The sequence below is a fragment of the Dromiciops gliroides genome, chromosome 6 (assembly GCF_019393635.1).
Source record: "Dromiciops gliroides isolate mDroGli1 chromosome 6, mDroGli1.pri, whole genome shotgun sequence".
In the NCBI taxonomy this organism is placed as follows: domain Eukaryota; kingdom Metazoa; phylum Chordata; class Mammalia; order Microbiotheria; family Microbiotheriidae; genus Dromiciops; species Dromiciops gliroides.
In genome coordinates, this window is record NC_057866.1 from 273,238,747 (window position 1) to 273,252,473 (window position 13,727).

The 13,727-nt window shown below is 43.4% G+C and overlaps 1 protein-coding gene across 3 annotated transcripts in view; it reads left to right on the plus strand.

Moving 5' to 3' along the window:
* The first annotated feature begins 12,254 nt into the window (after nt 1–12,254).
* PDE5A (phosphodiesterase 5A) overlaps nt 12,255–13,727 on the plus strand; it is a 187,219-nt gene continuing 185,746 nt past the window's right edge. For 2 of the 3 annotated variants that reach the window (XM_043971733.1, XM_043971734.1), the window contains exon 1: nt 12,255–12,541. In XM_043971733.1, coding sequence (XP_043827668.1) covers nt 12,333–12,541 — 209 coding nt within the window. In that variant the 5' untranslated portion in view covers nt 12,255–12,332. Of the gene's footprint in view, nt 12,542–13,470; nt 13,693–13,727 lie in introns of those variants that run through there. The other variant, XM_043971737.1, reaches the window with a different exon arrangement.

Genomic DNA, 13,727 nt, shown 5'->3' on the forward strand with positions numbered 1-13,727 from the left:
TCATTTAGTCATGTCCAAATCTTTCTGACCTCATGGACCATAGTACACCAGGTCCTCCTATCCTCCACTATGTTCCAAAGTCTGTCCAAGCTTATTTTCATTGCTTCCATGAAACTATCTATCCATTTCATCATCTGACATCCCCTTCTCCTTTTGCCTTCAATCTTTTCCAAGATCAGGATCTCTTTTTTCCAGTGAGTTCTGTTTTCTCATTTTATGGTCAAAGAACTTAAGCTTCAGTTTCAGTATTTATCCTTTCAATTAATAGTTTGAATTATTTTTTTAAAATTTGGAAAATATTTTATTATTTTCCAGTTACATGTAAAGATAGTTTTCAACACTTGTTTTCCTAAGATTTTTAGTTCCTAATTTTTCTCCCTTCCTCCCTTTCCCAAGACAGAAAACAATCTGATACAGGTTATATATGTACAATTGCATTAAATATATTTCTGCATTAGTCATCTTGTGAAAGAAGAATCAGAACAAAAGGGAAACCTCAAAAAAGAAAAAAAACAAAGACAAATAGTATGATTCAATCTGCATTCAGATTCCATAGTTCTTTTTTCTGGATGTGGAAATCATTTTCCCTCATGAGTCCTTTGGAATTGTCTTGATCATTCTATCATGGAGAAAAGCCATGTCTTTCACAGTTGATCATCTCACAATATTACTGTTACTGTGTATAATGTTCTAAGAGTTCTGCTCACTTCACTCATTATCAGTCCACTTAAGTCTTTCCAGGTTTTTCTGAAATCTGCCTGCTCATCATTTCTTATAGCACAATAGGATGCCATTACATTCATATACCACAACTTGTTCAGTCATTCCCCAATTGATAGGCATCCCCTTAATTTCCAATCCTTTGCCACCACAAAGAGAGCCGCTATAAAAATTTTTGTACATGCTGATCCTTCTCCCTTTCTTATGATCTCTTTGGAATACAGACCAAGTAGTGGTATTACTGAGTCAAAGGGTATGCACAGCCCCATAGCCCTTTGGCCATAGTTCCAGAATGGTTGGATCAGTTCACAACTCCACCAAAAATTCATTAGTGTTCCAATTATTCCACAGCTTCTCCAACATTTATTATTTTCCTTTTTATCCTATTAGCCAATCTGATAGGTGTAAGGTGGTACCTTAGAGTTGTTTTAATTTGCATTTCTCTAATCAATAATGGTTTAGAGCATTTTTTCATATGGCAATAGAGATCTTTGATTTCTTCATCTAAAAACTGCCTGTTCATATCCTTTGACCATTTCTCAATTGGGGAATGACCTTCATTCTTATAAATTTAGTTTAGGTTTCCTATATATTTTAGAAATAAGGCCTTTATCAGAAACACTGGTGGTAAAAATTTTCCCAGCTTTCTGCTTCCCTTCTAATTTTGGCTGCATTGCTTCTGTTTATACAAACCCTTTTAAATTTAATGTAATCAAAATCTTTGATTTTGCATTTCATAATATTCTCTATTTCTTGGTCATAAATTCTTCTCCTCTCCATAAATCTGAGAGGAAAACTATTCCTTCCTCTCCTAATTTACCTATGGTATTACCCTTTATGTCTAAATCATGTACTCATTTTTTTTTTTTTTGGTAAGGCAATTGGGGTTAAGGGACTTGCCCAGGTTCACACAGCTAGCAAGTGTCAAGTGTCTAAGGCCAGATTTGAACTCAGGCAATCCTGAATCCAGGACCAGTGCTTTATTCACTGTGCCACCTAGCTGCCCCACCCATTTTGACCTTATTTTGGTATACCATGTAAGATGTTGCTCTATGTCTGGTTTCTGCAATATTATCTTCAAGTTTTCCCAGCAGTGAATTATTTTTTAAGTATTGACTGATTTGATCCCCTTGTTGTACAAGGGACTCTCAAAAGTCTTCTCCAGTACCAGTATTCAAAAGTGTTGATTCTGCAATGCTTCACTTTCCTTATAGTCCAACTCTCACAGACATACCTTACTATAGGAAAAATGATAGCTTTGACTACTTAGACCTTTGTTGGCAAGGTGCTATCTCTGATTTTTAGTATGCAGTCCAGATTTGCTATAGCTTTCTTCCAAGGAACAAGTATATTTTAAATCTGTGGCTGCAGTTGCTGTCAGCAGTGATCTTTGAATCCAAGAATACAAAATCTGACATTGCTTCCACTTCTTCTCCCTCTCTTTGACAGAAAATGATGAGACCAGTTGCTATGATCTTAGTTTTGGAGGGTTTTGTGTTAAGCTTCAAGCCAGGTTTTATACTTTCCTCTTTCACCCCCATTAAGAGGTTTCTTAATTTTTCTTCACTTTCTGTCATCAGAGCAATATCATCTGCATATCTAAGATTATTGATATTTCCCCTAGCAATCTTAATTCTGGCTTTTAATTTATCCAGCCTGGAATTTTATGTAACACATCCTGGATATGTTAAGTCAATGAGGTGAGAATATACAACCTTGTCATAATCCTTTCCCAATCTTAAGACATTCTGTTGTTCCATGTTCATTTCTAACTATTGCTTCTTGATCTGCATACAGTTTCCTTGGGAGACAAGTAAGATGATATAGTACTCCCATCTCTTTGAGGATTTGCCACATTTTGTTGTGATTCACACAGTCCAAGGCTTTGGTGTAGTCAGTGAAACAGAAGTAGGTTTTTTTCCCTGAAACTACCTTGCTTTCTCCATAATCCAGCAAATGTTGGCAATTTGGTCTCTAGTTCTTCTGCCTCTTTAAAAACCAGCCAGCTCTTCTGGTAATTCTTGTTTCACATGTTGATGAAGTCTAGCCTACAGAATCTTAATGTAGCCTCACTGGTATGTAAAATGAGCATAAATGTTTAGTAATTTGAACATTCCTTGGCACTGCCTTTCTTTAAGATTGGGATGTAAACTGATCTTTTCCAATCACTGCTGAGTTTTCTGAAGTTGCTAGCATATTGAGTAAAGCACATAAACAGCATCATCTTTTAGTATTTTAAATAACTCAGATGGAATTCCAACATCTTCACTAACCTTATTGTTATCACTTCTTCCTAAGGCCCAGTTGACTTTATTCTCTAGGATGTCTGGCTTTAGATCAGGAATCACAGCATTATGGTTATCAGTGATGTTAAGATCTTTCTTGTATATTTCCTCTATATATTCTTGCCACCTCTTCTTAATCTCTTTTACTTCTGTTAAATCCTCAACATTTTTGTCTTTTATTATGCCCTTTTTTCATGAAACATTCACAATATTGTACAGGAACACCTAGCTGCCCCCTTGTGTATACTCTTAAAGAGATAAAAAAGGAAAGCAGATCTTTTTGTGGTGGCAAAGAATTGGAAACTGGGGAGATCGAGTGGAGAAAGGCTGCACAAGTTGAGTCATCTAAGTGGCTTAGTGGTTAGAGTCTTGGGCGTGGAGTCAGAAACACCAGAGTTCAAATCTGACCCCAGATGTTCATTAAATGCATGATCCTGGACAAATTGCTTAACCACTCTCAGCCTCAATTTCATTATTTGTAAAATAATGATGATAATTTCATTTATCTCCCTGGATTATTGTGAGAATCAAATGAGATAATACTGTAAAGCTCTTCAAAAATAGTTCATATGTAGTAGATGCTATACAAATGTTAATTATTATACAATTTGATGAAATTCTATTTTCTGGAAGAAACAATGGAAGAGAATGGTATTAGAAACACCAGGAAAGAAATATGAGCTAATGCAAAGTAAAGTGAGGAGAACCAAGGGAATAATAATCAACTGTAAAAGAACTGGCAATTCTGATCAATACAATAATCCAAGAGAATTCCAAATGACTCATACTGAAAAATGCTATCCACCTTCAGGGAGAGAACTGATGAACTCAGAGTGCAAATTGAAGTATAACTTCATCATTATTGCTTTTTTTCATAACATGGCTAATGCAGAAATATGTTCTATGTGGTTTGTTGGGTTTTGTCCTTGATTCTCAAAGAGGACCAAAATAACATCATTATATTGGAGTCAAGATACAGTGTGTCCAACTGTGGCTGATCAGACCAATATGAGTTTGGAATGCTCTACCACAGATTGGGCACAAATAGTCTATATGAACATTTGGAGTGGATATATCTAAATTTGTGCATCTCACATTTCTTTTGAGTTATTGCAATTGTGCTTTGCTCATTGATGTGGGCATTCAATGCTGGGCAGTCCTGTAACAGAACCTTTCATGTCTCGCAAATGATTCCAAAGTTCTTCAGAGAGATCTTGAGAATGTCCTCGTATTGCTCCTTCTGACCACCATGTTAGCACCTTCCTAGCATGAGTTAGGCATTCAAACAATATGGCCAGCCCATTAGAATTGTTCTCTTTGCACTAGTGTTTGAATGCTTGGCAATTTAGCTCAAAAAAGGACCTCAATGTCTGGTATTTTATCTTTCTAGGTGATCTTTCTAAGACAATTCAAATGGAAGAGATCAAGTTTCCTGGCATGTCACTGGTAGACTGTCCATGTTTCACTGGCATACAACAATGAGGTCAGCACAGTGTATCTATATGAATAATGGGTATCATATTTCCTGCCTTCTCATTGAATGAGGGAGGGACTACACAGAGGGAGAGAATCTGAAACTGAAAATAAAAAATTTTATAAGATATGTATTTTAAAATGAAAACTTAACACAAGTCTGTTCTAAAATATTGAGTACTTTTATATTGACTGAGGGTTCTCGGAGCTTATTCAAGAAAAACTTAAGAGACTGAGCACAACATGTTATCAACAAATCTTGTACTGCACAGCATTATTCGAGGAGTCATCATTTTGAGGATGAGACTGTTTTAGCCAAGTGCTATAATGAAAATAACACTGGGCTTGGAGGATGACTATGGGCTTAAGTAATTTTACTTATCCTCTCTATACTCAGTTTTCTAAATGTGTAAAGTTGGGCATCTGGTGGTACAGGAGAGTACCAAACCTGAAGTCAGAAAAACTCGTTTTCCCAAGTTCAAATCTGGCCTCAGACACTTACTAACTGTGAGACTTTGGGCATGTCAGTTAACCCTGTTTGCCTCAGTTTCCTCATTTGTAAAATAAGTTGGAGAAGGAAATGCAAACCACTTCAATGTCTTTGCCAAGAAAATCCCAGATGGAGTAATGAAGTGAGACATGACTGAAAATCACTGAACAACAACAACAAAATTGAGATACCAGTAGAACCTACTTCATAGGGCTCAATGGATGAAAGAGTATTGATTAAATATCTCCTATGTACCCACACAGTGCTAAGCTCTGGGTATACAAACACAAAAGTGAAGATAAACTCTGCCTTCAAGGTTGCATTTTAATAGTGGGAGACAACACATATGGAGAAGTGGGACCCACTGAGGGACATTTTGGTTTAGAAAGTTACCAGAATGATGAGTGGAGTCATGGGGGATCAGAATGACTCACCCTTTGTAGTATCAATGGCAGTATTGATCTGAATAATGTTCCAGAAATGGAAGGTAGGCTGGGTGAGATGAGAGGCACATATCCGAGGCATGGTGGCCAGTGAAAAGATAGTAGGAGCGAAGCACATCAAAGCTGGAAAGGCAGGAATAGACAGAGCTGACCACATGAAGAAGTCACCACTCAGGACACAGGGACTGCAGGTGGGAGTTCTGTCTTCCCAAAGAGGTAAATCCTCCAGGGCATGGCCTCTCATACAGGCAGTAAGGTGGCTGGATAGAAAATGGTAATAGGAGTAAAGAATAACAGAAGAAATACTGCATGTGAGACATTTTATAAACTTTAAATTAGTAAGTCAATGTCATTGGATCATAGATTACAAGTGGAAAGCAAAGGTCATTAAATGAAATCCAACCTCTTCATTGTATAGCTAGGGAAACCAAGGCACAGAAAGGTTAGGTGATTGTACAGGGTCATGCAAGTAATCTCTTAGATTGGATTTGACCCTCAGTCCTCCTGATTCCAGGTCCCACACTCTATGGAGTGCACTCTGCTGCCTCTGCCACGAACACCATCATGTTGGGGGTAGATCTTCTTCTTCTTCTTCTTCTTCTTCTTCTTCTTCTTCTTCTTCTTCTTCTTCTTCTTCTTCTTCTTCTTCTTCTTCTTCTTCTTCTTCTTCTTCTTGAGGCGATTGGGGTTAAGTGACTTGCCCAGGGTCACACAGCTAGTAAGTGTCAAGTGTCTGAGGCTGGATTTGAACTCAGGTCCTCCTGAATCCAGGGCCAAGTGCTCTATCCAACACTACCTAGCTGCCCCAGGAGTAGACACTCTTTACTTTAATGTAGACCCTTTTTTTTACAGTACATACCCACAACAGGATTTACAAGAAACCGTTTAAGGTTTAAACTTACTATAAAACAGGAACGTGTAATTATAATGTGCTCTGAAACTCCCAACTTGTAGATTCCCTTTCAGAAAATGTATAAAACATATTAGCTGAGGGAGCACATGATGGCAACCTCTTAGCCATACCCCAAGTTGTTAATCTGATGATTAGTGCTGGTATTTATTGCAAATTTATGGTTTCACCACTTTTTCTTGAATTCTAAGCTTCTTGTCTTTTCTCCCCCCTTCTTTAAGCAACTGGACTAAAACTGAATATTCCCTTGAGCCTAAGAGTATACAATTAACACATTATTTCCTATCACTTAAGTGAAGGACTCAGGGCATAGCCATAAAAAGTTGTGCTGGTGAATAAACTTTGGCAGGCCTGACATGTAGCAAGTGTGGTGGGGGATGTAACAGAAAAACTCAGTGCTTTGCACTGTGTTAGGTACTTTGTATACAAAGATGAAAGAAAAAAAGAACAGTCCTAATCTTTGATGATAATAATAATAGTTTCATTTCTCTAGCATTTTAAGCTTTTGAGAACACGAGGCACATCATTTCCTATGTTCCTCACAGCTCTGAACAAACGCCTTGAGGACTTCATTTACCTGTCTTTAGCAGCTGGCATATCAGTAAGTCCTTAATGAATATTTGGTTTAGATTGGTTGGTTGGTCCTTCTCCCTTGAAATTCTCCATGTCCACCCATAAATCCTCTAAGGAGGGTTAGCCAGTCTACAAGGTGTTTGTTCAGAGCTGGGCCTAACTTAGACAAGTCCTCTGGAGGTTTATGTTTGACACTGGAATGAAGAAAGACCCACAGTTTAAGACACTTTGGACTAGATGACCTGAGATGTACCTTGCTGGCCTAGATTTACACTGCTGTGTGTGACCTGGGGCAATTCACTTCACCTTTTGTGACCAAGAAGAGATGCCAATGACCCAAATATTTAGTCTTTGAGCCAATCAAGTCTTGATTGGGCTGAGAAATTTGAGGATGGTTTCATTGCCTTTTACATAAAAACTAGTCAATCTCACATAAAGGCTGGGGGTTAGAATTTTGCTCCTACCACAGCTTTTAAATAAGTTGTTACTTCCAAGATATGGAGCAAGTAGATGGGAGATCATCTCAGAGGGGAAGGCCTTCATAAACTGGGAGTACTGGAAAGGTCTCTGAAGAAAGTAGACTTCAGTGGTGGAAAGAATACCCAGACAGATGAGATCACATAGCCAACAAGTGATTCAACTATAGAAACTGCATCTTCTCCAGTTCTTGGTTGTAACAATTTCCGTGAGCCCCACAATATTGTACTTTGCCCAAGCTTCTTTCTGGCCACCTCTTACCTCAGGACAGGAGAGACACTCAGCGGGACAAATAGCACAAAATGAAGATAAAGAATCTAATTCATTTAACCATTGGAGACAACCAAGCCAAGAGGAAAAATGCTTCTCTCCACACTCATTGTGTCACCATCTGGCAGCTTATTGGCAAGGCAGAGTCCATCTGCCACCCTGTCAGGGACTCCTTGGCAGGACATGGCTGCTGGATCTCAAGAAGACCTTTCTTTACAATGACTATTTATACCTTTGAAGAATCATGATTTATTGAGAAGAATTAGAGGATCCTAGATGTAGGGTCTTTGGCAGCTAGGTGGTGTCACTCACTGGGCCTAGAGTCAAGAAGATCTGAGTTCAAATCCAGCCTGAGACACTTATTAGCTGTGTGACCCTGGGCAAGTCACTTAACCCAGTTTGCTTTGGTTTCTGCATCTGTCAAATGAGTTGAAGAAAGAAATGGCAAACCTGCTCTAGTATCTTTGCCAAGAAAACCCCATATAGGATCTTGACAACTGAACAATGCTGTTCACAATGAATGAATGAACAAAGATGTAGATTCAGAAGAGTCCTCAGAAGCCATCTAGTCCAACCCCCTTGTTTTTTGTTTGTTTGTTTGTTTGTTTTGGCAAGGCAATTGGGATTAAGTGAGTTGCCCAGGGTCACACAGCTAGTAAGTGTTTGATGTCAGATTTGAATTCAGGTCCTCCTGAATCCAGGGCCGGTGCTCTATCCTCTGCGCCACCTAGCTGGCCCCCAACCCCATTGTTTTTTAAATTTGATGAAACTGAGGCCCAGAAAAGTGAAATCCAGGGTCACAGAGCATAAGTATCAGATGGATTTTTGAATCCAGGTCCCCTGTCTCTAGAACGAGGGCACTTTTCACCATACTACACCGGCTTCAACTCATTATTTCGCCCAGATTAATTACTTTAATTTCTTTCCACTGTATAAAACAAAAATCAAATGAAAAAGGATTAGAGTAAGTTCTTTTGCTCTAATTCATGAGAACTCTGCATTACTCAAGAGGAGACAGAGATAGGAGGGTACAGTACCTATTTCAGGGGCAGAGAACATGAAGCATGATTTAAATAGAAGACACCTCTAAAAGGCCTGAGGGGATTCCTCTAAGGACCGGGCTCTCAAATGAGCTGCTCAGGCCATCTGGAGCTAGGTCAAGTGAATTATTGATCTCTCGAATCATCTAGAGTTTGTTCAAACAAAGGCAGCTGGTGAAATCACTGTTCAGTGTGTCACAAACAATACTGTCAGACACCTCTTGGAGCATTAAACCTCCAGACTTAATGGGCCAGAAAGAATTGAATTGCTGAAAAATATGATTGGAGCGGGTGTGCCCAGGCATGCTTTGGAGCAGCAGCTAAGACTAGCCCACCTATTGTGTTTCTTGGAAAATATATACATTCTTTGACCAGGCTTGTCCTAGTTGCTCTGGCTGCTGAGGCAACATAAATTCCCAGGTTAAGTATAGTTCACTCACTTGAATTGGCCTTTTGCTTTGGGAACATCATCCTTAAACCTAAGCTTGGTGATATCAGTTAGGTTCAATGGTTTCAATAAAGAGTTTCAAAATAGTTTTAAAATATTAAGATTGGGGAAATGGAGAGTAGGGGCTATCTACAAAACTCGATCAAGTTTCCTGGAATCATGGAATCATTGATAGCGAGGGGATAACCCCTGATGGAAGGAAACAAAGACTGATGGGAAGCCAGGGACAGAGGCACAGGCTAAGATCTGGAGGAAGGCCAATGTAGCACCTCCCCCTCTCAAGGAAAAGAGAAACCGGCACCAGATGGAGACACAGAATGACAAGGAGACAAAAGACAAATAGGAAGGAGACAGAAATGCAAAAGAGAAAGAGGACTGGCGTAGCAGGGAGCATGATGTGGAAGAGTAACTCATACCTGTTTCTTGAGCCATGAGTACTGTAGAAATGCTAATTGGAAGATGGAGTGAGTTCAGACTGCTTGTTTCTTTTTCTTTATGGGGGCCCTACTCCAAGTAGTATTTTAAGTCTCAGGAGCTATATGCAGATTCCTTAGGTCCTGAGGGTTTTTTTCTCCCTTTTTATAAAGGAGAGGAGGGAAACTACAAAAAGGCTTGTGAAGGGCAGAGATTGATAGCAGAATAGAGTGCAATCTTAGCTGTTTATGGTCTCAGGTACCAATCCTTTACTTTTCTATTGAATTAAAAAAGTATGTTCTGTATTAGATATTTCACTGACTTAATGAGTCAGTCAGTGAAGACTGAGTCCCTGCTTTGTGCTAGGTGCTAGGGATGTAAATAAAAAGAAGAAACAATTCCTACCCTCAAGGAGTTTACATTCTAATAGAAAGAGACCACACATTTAGGGTAGTGGTAGCCAGGGAAGGGATTTGTTATAGGAACTCACTGAAATGAGAAGTGGCATGATCTTACACTTCATTGATGTGCCTTTTCTGAAACAATGATATGTTGATTTGATGGTAATTCTCAGAACAAAGTGGTCTGAGGGAGTGGGGTACAAACAGGTTGGCAGGTTAGAGAATGGGTGAGATGGCAAGGATGCATTATTGTGGGGAGCACTGAGCTGAGTAATTCTGCCCCTTCTGGGCATGGTCTATGGAGGCTGGGTTTAGAGAGCAGAACAGCAGCATAGGGCATGAAATTGGCCATAGTGAAGTTGTGGATCCATGGTCCCAGGGAGTGCCAGGCAGAGTCATTTAGCTAGTTTCAGGCCTGGTCTGTGAAGACAGTTGGAGTTTCTCTTAGAATCCAAGGAGACTCACAGTAGCATCTAGAATATGGGAGTGACGTGGTCAGATGGGATTTAGGAATATCAATTTGGCAGCTATGTGGAGAATGAGATTGGAGTGAGGAGAAACTGGAGGCCAGGACATCAATTAGGAGGCTATCACAGGTGGAAGGAGATGAGGACCTGAACCAGGGTGACAACTATGTGAGAGAAGAGGACAGATGCAAGACTTGTGGAGACTGAATTGACAAGATTAAGTAAAGCCCTGGATAAGAGGTGTGAGGAAGAACAAAAAGAGATCTCAGATTGATAGATTGCAAACCCAGGTAACTAGTATGATGGTGCCCTCAACAGAAATAGAGAAGTGAAAAAGAGGGACTTAAGGGGAAAACTAGTTCTGATTTGGACAGGTTGAATTTGAGATTCCTATGAGATGTCCAATTGGAGAACTCCAATGTGTAGTTGATAATACGGATTAGGAGAGAATAGGGTTGTATATACAGAGCTTAAGGCACCTGAATAGAGGTGACAACTGAATCCTTGGGAGCTGTTGAGGCCAATGAGAGAATATAGATGACCCAACAAAGACTGGGTTGGGGGGTCGGGGAGAAGCAAGAGATAGCAGTATCATTAAAACCCAGGGAGGTGGAGATGGTCAACAATGTCACATACTGCAGAGAGGTGAAGAAGGATGAGGACTGGAAAATGTCATCAGAGTAAGCTTTTCAGAGATCTCACCTCAGAGAAAGCAGTTACAGTTGAGGGATGAGCCAGATTGCAAGGGACGAATTGGGGTAAAGCAGGAGAGTGCAGAGACAAGTAGTTTTCCTTATTTACTCTAGTTTTAGGGTGAAACCATCTGCTCAATTGAGGACCACACAGACAGAGAAACTGGAAGAGATGAAAGAGATTTTAGAAGCCATTCAGTTCCACCCCTTATTTTACAGATGAGGACAGTGAGGCCCAAAGAGGGGAATTCATTTATCCAAAGTTTCATGAGAAGTAAATAGCAGAACATTTAATGAATATTCACTAAATATTCATCAACTAGGCAAAATAAGAAAATGTGTGATCTTTAGGTACAGATAGAAACTGGGTTATGAGCGTGCTGTAAAGGAACTTGGTTCTCAAAATTGGGCCTGTGAAGAGAAGAAAACTTGGCTTGTCCTCAGTGGTCATTAGAAGAAACAGACCCAGATCCCTGAGTAGTCAGTAATGAATAAACGTTTATTAAGCGCACACTTTGTGGCAAGTCACTGGTGCTAAGTGCTGCAACATTCGCAAGCACTCCGTTCCCCGTGGCTGGCTGCAGTGGACAGATCCTTGGCTCTCAATGTGGCTAGCAGTTAAGGAGGGATGCTTTTATTGTTCTCCCCAGCCCCCTATGGGGCTCCCCCATTGCTTTCTCTGGGCGCCAGGTGTGAAGTCTAGCAAGTCCCACCCTCCCTTGTAATCTTGGTCGGGGAGTTTCACCCGTAAGCAGACTTTCTCCGATTCCAGCTAGGCACAGAAACCTGCACCCCCCCCACCCCAGCCCCCCACAGCCCCGCGTTCCGTCCTCCTCTGCTAGCTCCACTTGGCTCGCAGCGCACCCCGGTGGCCGAGTCTGCCCGCGTCTGAGCACCCACGCCCCGGGGACACAGGGCAGCAGGGGAGGCACCTCTCCCCAAAGTGCCCTGATCCTCAGCCTCCGTGTCAGTTTCAGTCGAGCGCTGCCTCTGCCAGAGCCTGCCACACCTGGAGAGCCGGTGGCGCGCCCGGAGACTGGCGGGGGAGGCCGGCGCTGCGCTCCCGCCCTCCGCCCTCTGTCCCTCCAGCCCGCCGGGCCAGGGGAGGAGGGTCTGGAGCGCTCGGGCTCCGGATTCCGCGAGGGCGGGCCCCCGCGGGGGGGAAGGGAGGAGGGCCCCGAGCGCCTCCAGCGAGTAGCGGCCCCAGGGCGGGGGCAGCACTGCGGACCATGGAGCCGGGCTGCCCGAGCCCGAGCCCACGGGGGCGGCGCCGGCGCCGGCGGCAGCGGCAGCGGCAGCAGCAGCAACAGCAGCAGCAGCAGCAGCGGCCGCGGCAGCCCGGGCAGCCCGGGGAGCCCCGGGACTCCGCCTGGGTAGAAGCGTGGCTGGACGACCACTGGGACTTTACTTCCTCCTACTTTGTGCGGAAAGCCACAAGGTAAGCCAAGTGTCCGCAAGCCTCGCGCCGGAGAGCCTGGGGGCTTTCGGAGGTCCGCGGCTGTTTTCCTCTCCTTTCCCCCCCATGCTCCTGCCCCTGGCCCGGGAGTCACCCCAGCACCGCTCCTAGGGCTTGGAGAACAAAAGCCCACGAAACAGGGGCTTGGACCAGGTGACCTCTAAGATCCCTTCTCAACTCTAACTCTCTGCGCTTTCGATCGCAGGAGCGAGTTGGGGCTCGGAGATCTCGGGGATCCCTCCCCGAGCTCCGGCCCCGCCAGAAGCCCCGTCCGGCTGCCGATCCAGTGGGAGCGCAGAGACAAGTCTGCAGCCCTGCCGGGGCTTCCTCGGAGCAAAGAGTTTTTTCCTGCTTTCCGGGTCCACGCTCCCGCCTCACTTCTGCCCTCCCACTTTGTCCTCAACCCCAGGGCGAACCCCAACAGTTTTTGCTCCTCGGAGCCCGGAAGAAAGGGCCAGTTTATTTCGAGTTCTTTCCCAGTGGGTATCCGAAGGTATAGAGGAGAGAGAGAGAGAGAGAGAGAGAGAGAGAGAGAGAGAGAGAGAGAGAGAGAGAGAGAGAGAGAGAGAGAGAGAGAGAGAGAGAGAGAGATTGTGTGTGCTTAAAATTGGGTGGGGGGCTGGAACCTGCAATCATCCCTGTGCAGTCTCACCCTGGCCCCCTGACAATGATCCGGCCGCCACCCACTTTTCTGAAATTCTAGCTTTTTTACCCCTTTGGGAGTTTTGAGGAGATGCCTAGAAAGGCCGCTGAGCCTTGTCCCGGGGCTCCGGCCTGGCCTGGGTCAGTGCTGGGCTCTCTAGGAGGCCCCCGCAGCCTGGCACATGAGAGGGATAGAGGAGAGGGAGAAGAACGGTGGGGGCGGGGCCGGGGCAGAGGCGGAGCTGGGCAGGGCTGGGAGGAGACCCCGAGCAAATGGCGGGTCTGGAGCAGCCCTGGCTAACTGAGCGCGCCAGGCCCGGTCCGGTCCGGCTGTCCTGGACGGAAGGGAGCCAGCCAGGCCCGAGAGCACCAGCCGCAGTCCAAGGAGGGAGGAAAAAGAGACCGAGAAGAAAGAGGGAGCCTGGGCATGCTGTCCGTCTTCACTAGTCTTGTTCAGCCTAGCCCAGCAGGGGTGGAGCTTGAGCCTGAGTGTGAGTGCGTGTGTGTGAGAGAGTGAGTGTGTGTG